Genomic DNA, 15,804 nt, shown 5'->3' on the forward strand with positions numbered 1-15,804 from the left:
ATGGTCTATCTATGCCTACAGCAGGACGTCGGCATAGATGGAGATGTGCCGGCGGCTTTTCTGTACCGAGGGTGTTTCCCAGGCCGTCGGCATACCTCCAACTATGCTGACGGCCCCGCTGTCGGCATTGAAAGAACCGTCAGCATAATGGGTTATTCGGGTAGTGAGAGAGGGTGAGAGACAGTTCACCGCCGGCGACAACACGAAGGCACGCCATGGTCGCGATGGTCCAACGGGCGTCTGCCACTCCGTGTGCAAACAGCGTGTAGGGTTATGTGCGAGCTAGGCACACTGGAAATACAATGATTTGTGTTCCAAATACGCTCTATCAAAATCGTTCTCTCACGTGGGGGGACGAATCTTAAGTCAGACGTTCCGGCGATGCGCTAGGACCAGCGCTTCCCAATACCCTATTTTTATAATATATAAACAACAGTAACAGCGCAACACTAGGAGCAGGGGAGCACGAGCTAGCTATCGGGCTGGTCAAAGGTCAAGGGGAAACCTCTCGATCGGTGGTGTGGATCTGTAGACTAGCGCACATGGAGTTCACGGCAAGCATGGCCTCCACGGCGGCTGATGTTCGCCCGTGGCCGCCGCCGCTGCCAGCTGATCATCAGGCTGAGGAGGCCGCGGCGGCGGAGGTGGAGAAGGAGTGCATGTTCGTCAAGGTGGTCACGCCGAGCGACACGGGCAAGCTGAACCGGCTGGTGATCCCGAAGCAGCACGCCGAGAAGTACTTCCCGCTGGACGCCTCCTCCAACGACAACGGCCTCCTGCTCGACTTCGAGGACAGCGCAGGGAAGCCATGGCGCTTCCGCTACTCCTACTGGAACAGCAGCCAGAGCTACGTGATGACTAAGGGGTGGAGCCGCTTCGTCAGGGAGACGCTCCTCGAGGCCGGCGACACCGTCTTCTTCAGCCGCGGCGTCGGGGAGGCCGCCAGAGGCAGGCTCTTCATCGACTGGCGCCGCCGCCGCGGCCCCGACGTGGTCCTGTCGTCCCCGCACCACCGAGGCTTCACCCTCCTCTCCGTGGGGAGCGATGGGTTCGCATATCCCCACCCAAACCTAGAAGGTGATAGTGTAAAGGAGATAGATAAGGTGAGGTTACTGCTTGACATAGTTTTTTCTTTCTCTTTGTACATAAAAACACTTGTTTTACCTTTTGCCTATCTTAATCTTAATGAATAGGTGCAGAGCCCTGACATAAAAAAAAAGACAGTTGTGTTAGCACAAACTTAACGCTATGTTGAGCTCTGCATATTAATCAATCATGAAATTTTTAACCAAATATCCAACCAATCAAATTGAAAAGTAGAATATACTCCCTCTGTAAAGAAATATAAGGGCGTTTAGATACAGAGGAAGTACTTAGTCAAAGTCAATCAAAACATGATTTAGTCCTTGTATTTATTCTTAATTTTTGTTTCTCCTTGTAATGTTATGCTTCGCTAATGCGTTTCCTTAGGCATATATTACGAAGATAGGGCCATGGGTGGAAACAGAGGCATCTTTAATGACATCAAAGCGTCACCACTGCGTCTGAATAGCGTCACAATCCGTAGTGGAGAGGTCATATATTCACTTGCATTTTCGTACAGCGATAACTATGAAAAGCAGCACCATGCAGGTCCATGGGGGGGTTGTAAAGACTTTTCTTATGGCAGCTTTGACACGGTGTGTAAATGTAACTCAAGTTATGCTTTCATGGAAGAAATCTACCTCCGTGTACATATAGCTAAGCTGATAATCATATTTTTCTCCTCTTGTAGATTCAACTAGGACCCTCGGAGTTCCTGACCGAAGTTTCGGGAACAATTGCTTTCTCTGCCCAATATTCTTCCAACGTTATAACATCTGTTATGTTTACCACCACTGGTCGTCAGTATGGACCTTTTGGAGGAGGAGTAGGAATTCCTTTTCACAGTCCAGTGATGAGCAATGGCAGCATCGTTGGCTTCTTCGCCCATGCTGAGTGGGTGGTTGAGTCAATTGGTCTTTATGTGAACTCTGAGAGTAAACTTTGGGAACCAATGAAAGGACAGGTGCCAAATAGCTTCAATTGTCTGTTTTTACTGTTCTTTTCACATTCCCAGTCTTCTGACGTTTCATTAACCGGATTGTACTCAGGACTCGGTTACAAAAATTGGGCCATGGGGCAGTGATACAGGGAGGCCTAATGACGTGGATGTGTTACCTGGTCGTCTGATAAGTGTGGTAGTTCATAATAGTACTGTAATCAATTCACTTACGTTTGCATACATTGACTGGGATGGGCAACAGCAGACCGCTGGTCCGTGGGGTTGGACGCCTGAGCCATTCGACGGGAAAATTGACACGGTGAGTACAGGTCTTACTCCTGTGGGTTTTGTATGTATGAATTGATTCTCACACTATCTATAATTGCTGAAGGGTAATCCTTCGGTTCCAAAGCCGATGACATCTTTTACCGGGTACAGTCTTCAGCCTGCGACATTAACTATTACTTTCTCCGTCTCATAATATATATCGCTTGTAATAACTTCTTATATTATGAGACAGCGTGAGTACTTGTTATACTAAAGCGGAGGATACTATATACATTGCTTGACATTGGAAAATATAGTGATGTTGTTATAAACTACTTGACATTGAAAAATATAGTGATGTTGTTTTACCTCAGTACCAATGTAAATACTGCATCCTTTCATATTGTGGTCAAAGTGAGACGGTTAAGTTTATATATGGTTGAACGAACTTCCAGCCCTTTCAGAATATGTCCTTCCTCATGATGATATGATTGCTTTATGATTTGAGTAATTATATGACTAGCATTTTAGTGCAGGTGATGTACATTCAACTCGAGTTAAACAGGGTTCATGTTGAGAAAATAAGGCAGCATACATGCATGTGTGTCGTTTCTGTTTATCGATGTTCTAATTATCACTTTATACAAATACCTATGATGGCACTGAACTTTCTTCACCTGTAGATTATTCTTGGGCGGTCAGAGTTTTTGACTGCAGTTTCTGGAACACTTGGTCGTAACTCCGGATATTCAGATGTTGTAACATCACTTTACTTTGTCACCAATACTGGTGGCTATGGACCATACGGAAAAGGAGGGGGGACTCGTTTCAGAAGTTCGCTGCAGGGCAATGGTAGTATAGTTGGCTTCTTTGTCAATGTTAGGGGAGACGAGATTGACGCAATTGGTGTCTATTTTAGCCCAGAGATGGAGGCATGCAAAGAGAAGGTACCAATATACTTCCCCTGAATTCTTTGCAACTGCCGTCAGAGTTTTTGATTCAAGTTTCTGGAACACTTGGTCGGTACTATGTTTTGGCCATCAGGCCGAGAAAACTGGACGTGCATGTCGGCTTACTCCTTTTTTGAAATTTCCTACTAGATCACTGAATAAGAAGATAACGCCTTGATCCAGATACGTCCATTTTTTCCCCTGTCTATAGACAGTTTTTGTTGTTACTATAAAACCTTTAGGTTAACATCTAGGATCTTGATCTCTTAATTAGAACATAAAAAATACGTATGTGGACGATTAGGTACTAACAAGAATCATGATGAATCCGGTAGTGGCTAAAATACGTATGTCCATGGCTGCCTCACCTGTGCTAAAATATGTAGGGAAACGTAGTGGTGCAGCACGATTTGCCGCCGGCACTGCCTTCACTGTTAGGATTAGGAGTGTCAGCCATGAGTTGTATCTTATCTTTCTAACAACCCCAAATCCCCTTTATATTGTTTTGGCACTCAAGACCCGGGATCGAAACCAATTTGGTGCCCCCAATCAGGGCACTTACGTGAGAATTTTGTTAGCTCCCCTTTTCTTTTTCAGTTTGTTATAACTAGAGATTAATTCCAACATTTGCTGCGTGAATAGAAGATTTGTTTTCAGCGATATTCAGATGTCTAGATTGAATTATTATTTTTATTGAGAAAATCCAGATTGAATCTTGAGAAGCCCAAATTGTATTAGAATTTTAGAACTTTATAGTAGCCTTACATTGAGGCCAAGCTGTTGTGAGAAAATTAACAGTCATGTAAAACAGTAGTTTGGTAATTGGTACATAGAGATTTTAGTAAGTAGTGGTATATAGGAATTTATGATGAAGTGGATTATTCTTTATATTTATTCAAAAGTTAAAGATGAGACTGATATGGTAGGTTGTCTCATGCTACAGAGAATTAAGCAAGAAACATTACCAAACATCTCTTTCTATGTAGGAGGAAGGAGGCGTCGGGATTTCACGCAGTATGGCTTGCAGAGAAAGGTAAGACTGACTCTCATGTCTATTCTCTGCTGCGTGTCTGTGCTAACTTTTTTTTTTGCAGGTAAAAAAACATAGGCGATAAAAGTCACATTTCTTCTCTTACAAGTAGTAGAATTTCATCGATCCCCTCCTGACTGTTCGGGCTTGAATCATGATTTCACCCAATGCATTTTGTTGGAAAGATTATACAAGAGCAATTTATACTAGATCTTTGAGTACTCTCTGGTTTTCAACCATAGTGTTAACACACATGATGAAAAGCATAGTTTATTAGAGAAAAGGCTTTTAAGCCCAGCTTGCTTAGCACTGTGAAGGAGACGGAGGATTTACAATAGAAAATCATTCCAGCGGACAGTCAAACTTAAACCAAACACTCTGCATCTCCCTCCTTCCATGAGGGCTTATTTGCACAGTTCAAGCTTTGTTAGACAAGTAATAATACAGCTATTAGTCACAACATATGCTATGAACATAAGTACTAAAACATGAGCTATTAAGTACTCCTTCCGTTCCATAATTCTTGTCGTGGCTTTAGTTACCATGACAAGAATTATGGAAAGGAGGGAGTATTATTAATCACAACGTATGCTTCAGTGTATGAACTAAGAACTGAGGCAAATCTCAGTAATTACCCTATATCACTGAACAATATGCGTTTAGAAAGCAACTTAATTTCTCTAGGTCTGAATATGGAAGTGCATGCTGTAATCAGGGTGGAGATGGAATCAGCCTCAAATGTCCTGGAGCATATAGTACTTGACCGAAGCGCGGAGCCGACTAATCTGCCGTTAGCACTTTTAAAACACATCACTGAGGATTTCAATGATAAGCGACAAATTGGCTGTGGTGGATTCGGAATCGTTTACAAGGTCAGTAAATTCTAAAATCCCCAATCGTAAAGGCTTTTTCAGAGCAGAACTGAACTTGGTCCCGAGACTCTTGATTGTGCTAACAAGACAAGTTAAACAGGGCGATCTTCAAAACAGTAGTGTTGCTGTTAAAAGGATTTTAAACTGCCATACATTCAACGATGAATCATTTAATCGTGAGACTACTTCTCTAATCAGTGTAAAACACAAAAATATAGTACGGTTTCTGGGCTACTGTGCCAATACAGAGAATAAAGCAATGAAACATTCAGAATCAGGAGAACCTTCGAAGTATATTTTTGCCGAGATGAGGGAAAGATTACTCTGTTTCGAGTATATCAGTAATGGAAGCCTTGACAGATATCTTACTGGTATGACAATGCATGTGGTGTGATGAAGTTCCTTTCCTTATTTGATTTACCTTTCCATTTCCTCAGTTTTACTCTGTTTAACTTATGTAGACGAACTAAGGGGACTTGAATGGCATACGCGCTACCAGATAATTCGAGGAATCTGTGATGGTTTGGTTTATCTTCACACGGAAAAGGGTATTGTTCATAGGGACATGAAACCTGAGAATATACTGCTTGATGATCTTATGATACCAAAAATTACAGATTTTGGTATATCAGAACTCCTTGATGGAGCAACACACGCTGTCACTAGTGACCCCACAGGATCACGGTAAGCTTGCATGCAGAGAACTCAATTCTCTGTTCATGTGCACCCAATTAAAACGTTTTCGCTTCATCCAACACCAAAGATAATATAATTGAACACTGTGCTTTCATGCAGTGGATATTGTGCTCCGGAATTCATAGCTCGTGGTGAGGTGTCAATCAGGTCAGACATATACAGTCTGGGCGTTATAATCAAAGAGCTCGTGACTGGATGTAAGGATGAACCTGATATTCAAAATGTAAGAATTATTCAACCCATAGTTTAAGTTTGTTATGTTATTTTCTTTTCCAAATACTTTGCATATAATCGTAATGGAACCCACATCTTGCTATATTCATATAATTTTTCAATAAAAGACGTTTTTATTAACTCAAAATGTAGCATCAATCGAATACAAAGTATGATGAGCAACACCTAGCCTCTGCATAACTAAGATGCACATGGCCAAACATCAACTGTGATGAAAGATGATTAAAGAAAACATATCAGCGACAGTAGTGTCATAGGACAAACACTATGCCTATGTCGAAGGAGGTGGTGGACCGATCCGGAGATTATGTTGTCACCCATGTTAGGCAAAAACCTTCCCGGCAACCCGCTTCAACACACCGCCTTGAACAACGGTTGGTACTCTACTTGGTGTAGCGTAGACCACATACGAAGCGAATGTGTAATGGATGTGTAATGGAAATGAAATGTAAAGGAGTACATAACCACGAAAGTTTACATTAATGTACTAGATCAAATTTTAAGCAATGAAAATGTTATACACATGTACTGAAATCAAGTATAGCAAGCTCTGGAGGCATTCCCTGCGATTTTTTTTTCGAAAAGGGGGTTTACCCCAGTCTCTGCATCAGAAAGATGCATACGGCTCATATTATTAAAAAGGAAATCCAGCATTAAAGTCTCCAAGTATCAAAGTGCGAAAATAAACAAAAGCTCATAAGAGCTAAAGCCCAAAGCCACAACCGGCTGGCAAATAAAATAGGAGCACTACATGCCTATCCTATTACATGACCGCCATCCAAACCGGTTGAAAATATCCCGAGCTACCATCTCCCATAGGGTAGACGCAGTAACCAAACGCTCCCTGGCCTCCGTCGGAGTGAGTAGCGGCCACATACGGATGAACGTCGTGGCCCTGAAGATAACCTGCAAGAAGTGAATGTTTGTTGATCTGTTAAAAACTAAATCATTTCTGCAGTTCCATACTGCCCAAAATAAAGCACAAACGCCAACACGAATGTGTCTCGTGGTATCGGAATCAACCCCATCAAGCCATGTTCCAAATAACATGTTGATAGAGGTGGGCTGATTAATATTAAACGCAATATGAATCGACCGCCACAGAATCTTAGCCAACGAACAATCAAGAAAGAGGTGTTTGATGTTTTCGTTATGATCGCAAAAACTACACCTTGATTATGCACAAACCACATAAACACTTTGATTCGTAAGGGAACCTTTACTTTCCAAACGTGTATCGAGGAAGGGATAACGCTAGAGTTAATGACATCCAGATACATGGATTTCACCGAGAACACACCGTTCTTAGTAAGTTTCCAATACAGCTGATCTGGCTGCTGGGACAGCTGGACTACCATTAAACGTCTCACAAGATGGAGCCAGGCCTCCCAACGATTTCCAACTAGCGTCCTCCGAAAACTAATATTGAGGGGAGTGGATTGTAAAACAGTTGCAACGTAGGCTTCTCTACGTCGAAACAATGTTGTACAAAGTAGGATATTGAAGTGCAAGGGGGTCTCCCCAAGCCACATATCCTCCCAAAACCTCGTAGTAGCTCCATTCCCGACAATAAATTTTGTCTTGTTGAAAAAGAGTTGTTTAACTCTCATCAAACCCTTCCAAAAAGGTGAGTCGGAAGGCCTCACATTCACCTGGGCCAAGGTTTTAGCATAAAGATACTTATTACGCAGAATCTGTGCCCAAGTAGCCTACGTCTCAGACGAAAGTTTAAATAGCCACTTGCTAAGGAGACATATGTTTTTGACTTCCAGATTTTCAATACCTAGACCCCCTTGGTCCTTCGGCCTACAGATTATATCCCACTTAGCAAGCCTATACTTTCGTTTAAGCTCATCACTCTGCCAAAAGAATCGAGATCGGTAGAAGTCTAACCTTTTCCTAACACCCACCGGAACCTTTTCCTGCGATTAACATTACTAATTGTTGTGGCTGATGTGTACCGCAGTGTCAGCCACTCTTTTTTCTTCTTTTGTAATAATTTGAGTGTGCGCATCAGCGATGTCTTGAATAGCTCTTAGATTGTGTTGGTGCAGAGATCGGGTGCAATTTATATCTCCTTGATATTGAAATATTCCTTTCATAAAAAAACTCAAAAGTTTTTGTTTTGTGAAATTTACGTAGGGATTACCTTGATATTTGAGATCCAGTTGATGTTATTCTTCTTTTCTTGAAATCATGTTGATATTTTTCAGTTGCTTGCGCAAAACTTGCATTTTGTTTGGAAAAATATTACAGGGTCATTATAAATCGCCTTTGTGAAATGATAGGTACTTAGAAGGTGGAGGTACAGATGGAATAAATCAGCGAACTATCCACCATTTGGATACCAACAGGTAAGTAAATGCATTGAAATAGCGTTAAGGTGCTTGTCAGACTCCCCAAAGAAGAGGCCTAAAATATCAGATATAGTCAGTATGCTTAATACAATGGAAAGTCCGAATGAGCACATTACCAATCTTGGTAACTCTCCAGCTGGCCCGGTATGCTCGTATGCTCTAAAATTCTTATTACTGCATGACATTGTTAGCTTAGAAACTACTAATGGAAGTGCCAAATCTTTTCATGCAGATAAGCGCTTACCCATGGGAGCTACTTGAGTTTGACTTGCTCGAGCTGAATTTCCCGTTCGAGGTAAACAAGCAGATACCATGCCCACTTCAGCTAACTAACGTAACTGATGATTACGTTGCCTTTGATATTGAAATGATGGGCATACTACGGTATTGCATTAAACCGGAGAAACGTGTTGTGCCACCACGATCAATGTGCAATGTCATGGTAACACTGCAACCACATGAGAGGGTGCCGCATGCTATGGTGTGCAAGGATGAGTTGTTCATTCTGCAGTGTGCCGCCGTGAGTGAGGGTCTCACGGCCGAGGATATCATTGAAGACATGTTAAACAAGAAGTCGGGTAAAGAAGTCGATAAGGTGACGTTGAAGGTTGTTATTTTGCCCCTCGCCATCGACTAAGGAACCCAAAGTGTTTGTTGTATGCAGTTCTGGGAACATGGTTTGCCGAGATGGGTTCAACGTGCTTAGGATGTAATACATGGTATCTCCAAGGCAATCATCGACACCGTTTCTCGAAAGAGAATATAATTGTGCACCAAACAAAATTCAAGCTGTGCAACCTCTTTTCGGGACAAAAGGGCTTATCAAAAGATCCTTGGTAAATTTGAGACCATTCCTGCAATTTCATGGCTTTGGAACTCATGTTGTCCGCTAAGACACAAGATCTTTTTCTGGTTATTTCTATATAACAGGCTCAACATCAAGGAAATGCTTCAGAGAAAGGTTTTTGTTTTCATCCAGCATTTTACATGTGGCATGTGTGGCCAAAGAGCTCTTGAGACCCGAGATCACCTCTTTTTACCATCGCCAATTTACTCAAAGTTGATGGCAGCACATTTACCCAAACTGGCATCCTATTTCTGGCAACATTCAGGTGAAGCTTGATGATCTCAATGTTAGGTTGATCTCCACCGCGTGGGCCCAACGGCCCACTGGGCCCTTAGATCCGCGCCCTGATCGGGGCACTCAACCCACTATGGTTGATGGGCCCCTGTGACCCGCGCTATATTAACAGAGGTGGGGGCCGGGGCACGCGATATGACATTCACCGCTACCACAAACCCCATCGATATTCCCTACCGATCTAGGGTTAGCGCGGTGCTCACGGGAAGTTCCACCACCGCCGTCATCCACTCTCTGTCATCACCGGCCACCGTCACCATGGTCGGCACCGGGAGTTCCTCGTCTGGACAAGCAGAAGGTAGGTTTACCGGATGATCTAGCCTACCCCGATCCAAAGAATCTATCAACGGTATCAGAGCCAGATTTGGTCTAGATTTTCGGTACAGAAAAGAAAAGTTTCATCCCTTCCCAAAGAACCCTAGAAGGGCAGAGAAAAGAAAACAAAAGAATAACAAAGTTTTCACCGGAGAAGGGCCTCGGACCTTCGCCGGCAAAGTGCACCGCCGTCAGGCCGCGCCTGTTCCTCTCGATCCCGTCGCGCATCGGCAAGCCGAGGCGACAGGGACGAAGAACCTACCCCGAAAGGGGCAAAGAGCACAGCAGCCACGCCATTCGACGGCGGCGCGCTTCCGCTAAGGGAAACGCGTCACCGGCGAAGGGGAGGCAACAGCGCCACCGTCGTTGAAAGGGAGCAAAGCTGGCTGCAGTTGTTTCTCTCTCTCTCTCTCTGTCAAAGGTGGCGCGAGGGGAGCAGAGGAGGGCTCGACCTCGCATCAAAGAGGAGAAAAAGGGTGCTCGCGCGGCGCCGTGGCGACGCCGTCGCCGGCGGCCGGTGGGGCCCTAACCCGCTGCTAATCGGCGTATCTCCGTCATAGGAGGCGATTTAGAAAGGAATGGAGAAAGAGGAAGGAAGAGGAGGCGCGCGCGGCGCGGTGGCTTCCGCCGCCGCCGCCGGCGATCGGACAGGGCAGCCGGGGCGCAGCCCCGTGCTCACGCCAGCGGGAGCGGAGAGAGCGAGAGCGGCACGTGCGAGAGAGAATAACCCTAGGGTTCGATCGGGACGACCAGGCGCCGGTTTTGATCCAGCTAGAACTGCGGATGACCGTCGGATCGCGATGGACACCCCAGATCTAAACCCTAGAGCGGCACGGGCCTTCTGGGCCGAAAGTGGACTAGGCCGGCGGCAGAGTCGGGCGCGTTGGCGCTGGGCCGAGGCCACAGCCACAGATGGAACGCAGGCCAGGCCGTGGGCTGGCTTTTTTTGCTGCAGGCCGCGCGCACTGGGCTCTGCTGCAGTTAATTTTGTTTTTTCAGAGAATAGAAAATTTTCTGAAAAGAAATGTTCATGAATTTTATAAAGAAAATTAAAAAGTTCATAATTTTTTATTTTGTCAAAGAAAAAGTTTCTGTAAAGAGTAAAATTTTGTGGATTTTTATTCATGATTTTCCGCTTAAATAATTAATGTTGTTTTACAAAGAAAATAAAACTTTATATAGTATTAAGTTTTAAAAGAGCATGTTAAAGTGATTATTAAAATGAATATGATTATGTTATTTTTTATGACCAATGTTGTTTAATAACATGATCATGTTTTACTATTGAAATTTAAAGGTGCATTTATTTTTAATTTTTGCCCAACGGTAATATAGATTTAATTGCATAGACAATTATATGTTTAATTTGACCAACGTTAGATTAATGCATATGATTGTTATATTGATGTCACTTAAATTGTGATTTCAGGAGGCTTTCACTTGATGAGTTGCCTAAAAGATGTTCCGACACTCAGAGATGACAATCACACTGAGTGGAGGAAGAAAGTTGAACTGGCATTTGTTTGTGCTGATCTGGACTGGGTTCTGGATGAACCACAGCCGGTCAGACCTACAGAGCCAGTAAGAGAGACCACTGATGAAGATGCTGCGTGGACTAAAAAGAGGGGGGATTATGCTCCTTTGGAGATGTCCTACATCATATAACCAAAAGTGGGTCAATGCAAACAAAAAATGCATGGCCTTTATAAAGAATACAATTGAGAGCACCATTGTGGGCTCCATTGCAGCGAGCACTTCCGTAGGGGAGTTGCTTATAAAGATAAAGAGCCAGTTCACTGGCTCTTCAAAGATATATGCCACCCAGGTGTTAAAACAACTAGTGATAGAACACTACACAGGTGGTGGAATAAGAGAGCACATCCTCAGGATGAGCAATATGGCAGCAAAGCTAAAGCCCATGGATGAGGATCTGGAGATCAAACCAAAGCTCCCTGGTCATGGCTTCACTGCCAAAGGAGTTTGAAACTTTTGTTGTGAACTACAATATGTCACCTGGAACATGGGACATTGAAAAGACAATAGAAATGTGTGTCCAAGAAGAGGACAGACTAAAAGCCTCACATGGTGGTACACTCAACTATGTGAAGGGTCACAAGAAAAAGAACTACAATCAAAACGACAAAAGTTCTCCTTCAAAGCCACAAGGAAAAGCTCCCTATCAGCATTAGCATCAGCAACAGCCTTTCCCAGTGGACAAAGACACTTGTCTCCGCTGCAAGCAGACCGGGCATTACAAGAAAGCAAGGTTGTCAGAATCACGATTTTGAATCGGATCGGAGCTCCGATGGTAGGATCGCAAATCATAGAATCTTCACTATCAGGATCGTAGAAATGTAGATTCTATGAACTAAAATCGTAGAATCATAGGGTTTAGTTTGGATCGTGAAGTCGTAGAATCGTATAACAGGATCGCGATTCTGACAACCTTGCAAGAAAGACTGCCCTGTTTGGCTGAAGTCCTTAATGGCAAAGCAAGGTAATGATAACCCACAAGTATAGGGGATCGCAACAGTTTTCGAGGGTAGAGTATTCAACCCAAATTTATTGATTCGACACAAGGGGAGCCAAAGAATATTCTCAAGTATTAGCAACTGAGTTGTCAATTCAACCACACCTGGAAACTTAATATCTGCAGCAAAGTATTTAGTAGCAAAGTAATATGGTAGTAGTGGTAACGGTAGCAAAAGGTAATGATAACAAAAGTAATGTTTTTGGTATTTTGTAGTGATTGTAACAATAGCAACGGAAAAGTAAATAAGCGGAGAACAATATATGGAAAGCTCGTAGGCAATGGATCGGTGATAGAGAATTATGCCGGATGTGGTTCATCATGTAACAGTCATAACCTAGGGTGACACAGAACTAGCTCCAATTCATCAATGTAATGTAGGCATGTATTCTGAATATAGTCATACGTGCTTATGGAAAAGAACTTGCATGACATCTTTTGTCCTACCCTCCCGTGGCAGGGGGGGTCCTAGTGGAAACTAAGGGATATTAAGGCCTCCTTTTAATAGAGTACCGGACCAAAGCATTAACACATAGTGAATACATGAACTCCTCAAACTACGGTCATCACCGGGAGTGGTCCCGATTATTGTCAGTTCGGGGTTGCCGGATCATAACACATAGTAGGTGACTATATACTTGCAAGATAGGATCAAGAACTCACATATATTCATGAAAAAATAATAGGTTCAGATCTGAAATCATGGCACTCGGGCCCTAGTGACAAGCATTAAGCATAGCAAAGTCATAGCAACATCAATCTCAGAACATAGTGGATACTAGGGATCAAACCCTAACAAAACTAACTTGATTACATGATAAATCTCATCCAACCCATCACCGTCCAGCAAGCCTACGATGGAATTACTCACGCACGGCGGTGAGCATCATGAAATTGGTGATGGGGGAAGGTTGATGATGACGACGGCAACGGATTCCCCTCTCCGGAGCCCCGAACGGACTCCAGATCAGCCCTCCCGAGAGGTTTTAGGGCTTGGCGGCGGCTCCGTATCGTAAAACGCGATGAATCCTTCTCCTTGATTTTTTTCTCCCCGAAAGTGAATATATAGAGTTGGAGTTGAGGTCGGAGGAGCTCTAGGGGGCCCACGAGGTAGGGGGGCGCACCCAGGGGGGCAGGCGCGCCCCCCACCCTTGTGGCTAGGGTGTGGGCCCCCTGGCATTGATCTTTTGCTAGTATTTTTTATTATTTCCAAAAAGACGCTCCATGGAGTTTCAGGTCATTCCGAGAACTTTTGTTTCCGCACATAAATAACACCATGGCAATTCTGCTGAAAACAGCGTTAGTCCGGGTTAGTTCCATTCAAATCATGCAAGTTAGAGTCCAAAACAAGGGCAAAAGTGTTTGGAAAAGTAGATACGACGGAGACGTATCAACTCCCCCAAGCTTAAACCTTTGCTTGTCCTCAAGCAATTCAGTTGACAAACTGAAAGTGATAAAGAATAACTTTCACAAACTCTGTTTGCTCTTGTTGTCGTAAATATATAAAGCCAGCATTCAAGTTTTCAGCAAATATTATGAACTAACCATATTCACAATAACGCTTAGGTCTCATGTTTACTCATATCAATGGCATAATCAACTAGCGAGCAATAATAATAAATCTCGGATGACAACACTTTCTCAAAACAATCATAATATGATATAACAAGATGGTATCTCGCTAGCCCTTTCTGAGACCGCAAAACATAAATGCAGAGCACCTTTAAAGATCAAGGACTGACTAGACATTGTAATTCATGATAAAAGAGATCCAGTCAAGTCATACTCAATGTAAACTAACAGTAATGAATGCAAATGACAGTGGTGCTCTCCAACTGGTGCTTTTTAATAAGAGGATGATGACTCAACATAAAAGTAAATAGATAGGCCCTTCGCAGAGGGAAGCAGGGATTTGCAGAGGTGCCAGAGCTCAGTTTTGAAATTGAGATGAATAATATTTTGAGCGGTATACTTTCATTGTCAACATAACAACCAAGAGATGGCGATATCTTCCATGCTACACACATTATAGGCGGTTCCCAAACAGAATGGTAAAGTTTATACTCCCCCTCCACCAACAAGCATCAATCCATGGCTTGCTCGAAACAACGAGTGCCTCCAGCTAACAAGAGTCCCAGGGGAGTTTTGTTTGCAATTATTTTGATTTGATTTGCATAAAGCATGGGACTGGGCATCCCGGTGACCAGCCATTTTCTCGTGAGTGAGGAGCGGAGTCCACTCCTCTTGAGAATAACCTGCCTAACATGGATGATACGGACAGCCCTAGTTGATACATGAGCTATTCGAGCATACAAAACAGGATATTTATTTGAAGGTTTAGAGTTTGGCACATACAAATTTACTTGGAACGGCAGGTAGATACCGTATATAGGTAGGTATGGTGGACTCATATGGAATAACTTTGGGGTTTATGGAGTTGGATGCACAAGCAGTATTCCCGCTTAGTACAGGTGAAGGCTAGAAAAAGACTGGGAAGCGACCAGCTAGAGAGTGACAACAGTCATGAACATGCATTAAAATTAATCAACATCGAATGCAAGCATGAGTAGGATATAATCCACCATGAACATAAATATCGTGAAGGCTATGTTGATTTTGTTTCAACTACATGCGTGAACATGTGCCAAGTCAAGTCACTTACATCATTCAGAGGAGGATACCACCCTATCATACCACATCACAACCATTTTAATAGCATGTTGGCACGCAAGGTAAACCATTATAGGCTCCTAGCTAATTAAGCATGGCATAAGAAACTATGATCTCTAATTTTCATTGCAAACATGTTTATTCATAATAGGCTGAATCAGGAACAATGAACTAATCATATTTACAAAAACAAGAGAGGTCGAGTTCATACCAGCTTTTCTCATCCCAGTCAGTCCATCATATATCGTCATAATTGCCTTTCACTTGCACGACCGAACGATGTGGATAATAATAATAGTGCACGTGCATTGGACTAAGCTGGAATCTGCAAGCATTCAATAAACAGGAGAATACAAGGCAATATGGGCTCTTTTGTCAGATCAACAATAATGCATATAAGAGCCACTTCAACAATTTAATCATGGTTTTCTCCTATCAACCCCCAAAGAAAAGAAAGGAGATAAAACTATTTACACGGGAAAGCTCCCAACAAGCAAAAGAAGAACAGGAAATATTTTTGGGTTTTCTTTTTAATTACTACTTCAAGCATGGAAATTAAAACTAGCTAAAAGCTGCAACTAATTTTTTGGTTTTTCTTAAGGTTTATCAAACACACAAGAAGAAAGCATAAGAAGGAAATAAACTAGCAATGGATGATACAATGAAAAAGTATGAGCACCGACATCTAGCAATGAGTGTGTGAACATGAATGTAATGTC

The 15,804-nt window shown here is 43.0% G+C and overlaps 1 protein-coding gene across 2 annotated transcripts; it reads left to right on the forward strand.

The window, feature by feature from the left end:
- Nucleotides 1-419: 419 nt before the first annotated feature.
- Nucleotides 420-9,403, forward strand: LOC125511547 (interleukin-1 receptor-associated kinase 3-like). 2 transcript variants are annotated; one of them, XM_048676947.1, is made up of 12 exons: nt 963-1,103; nt 1,471-1,679; nt 1,775-2,047; nt 2,133-2,342; nt 2,974-3,237; nt 4,227-4,273; nt 4,986-5,142; nt 5,243-5,513; nt 5,604-5,826; nt 5,938-6,061; nt 8,361-8,573; nt 8,662-9,403. In XM_048676947.1, exons 2-12 carry the CDS (start codon nt 1,494-1,496, stop codon nt 9,064-9,066), a joined length of 2,373 nt encoding a protein of 790 aa, XP_048532904.1. In that variant the 5' UTR covers nt 963-1,103; nt 1,471-1,493; the 3' UTR covers nt 9,067-9,403. The 2 variants fall into 2 exon arrangements, with proteins under 2 accessions (XP_048532903.1, XP_048532904.1); XM_048676946.1 differs by lacking the exon at nt 1,471-1,679 and having other exon boundaries at nt 420-1,103.
- The last annotated feature ends 6,401 nt before the right edge of the window (nt 9,404-15,804 follow it).

This window comes from Triticum urartu, chromosome 5 (genome assembly GCF_003073215.2).
Source record: "Triticum urartu cultivar G1812 chromosome 5, Tu2.1, whole genome shotgun sequence".
NCBI classification, from domain to species: Eukaryota; Viridiplantae; Streptophyta; class Magnoliopsida; order Poales; family Poaceae; genus Triticum; species Triticum urartu.

Excerpts from the sequence above, each read along its gene's own strand:
- LOC125511547 (XM_048676946.1), top strand. The coding sequence starts at position 543 with ATGGAGTTCACGGCAAGCATGGCCTCCACGGCGGCTGATGTTCGCCCG. Across the intron at positions 1,104-1,774 it reads GTGTAAAGGAGATAGATAAG|ATTCAACTAGGACCCTCGGA; the intron begins GTGAGGTTACTG and ends CTCCTCTTGTAG. Across the intron at positions 2,343-2,973 it reads TCGACGGGAAAATTGACACG|ATTATTCTTGGGCGGTCAGA; the intron begins GTGAGTACAGGT and ends CTTCACCTGTAG.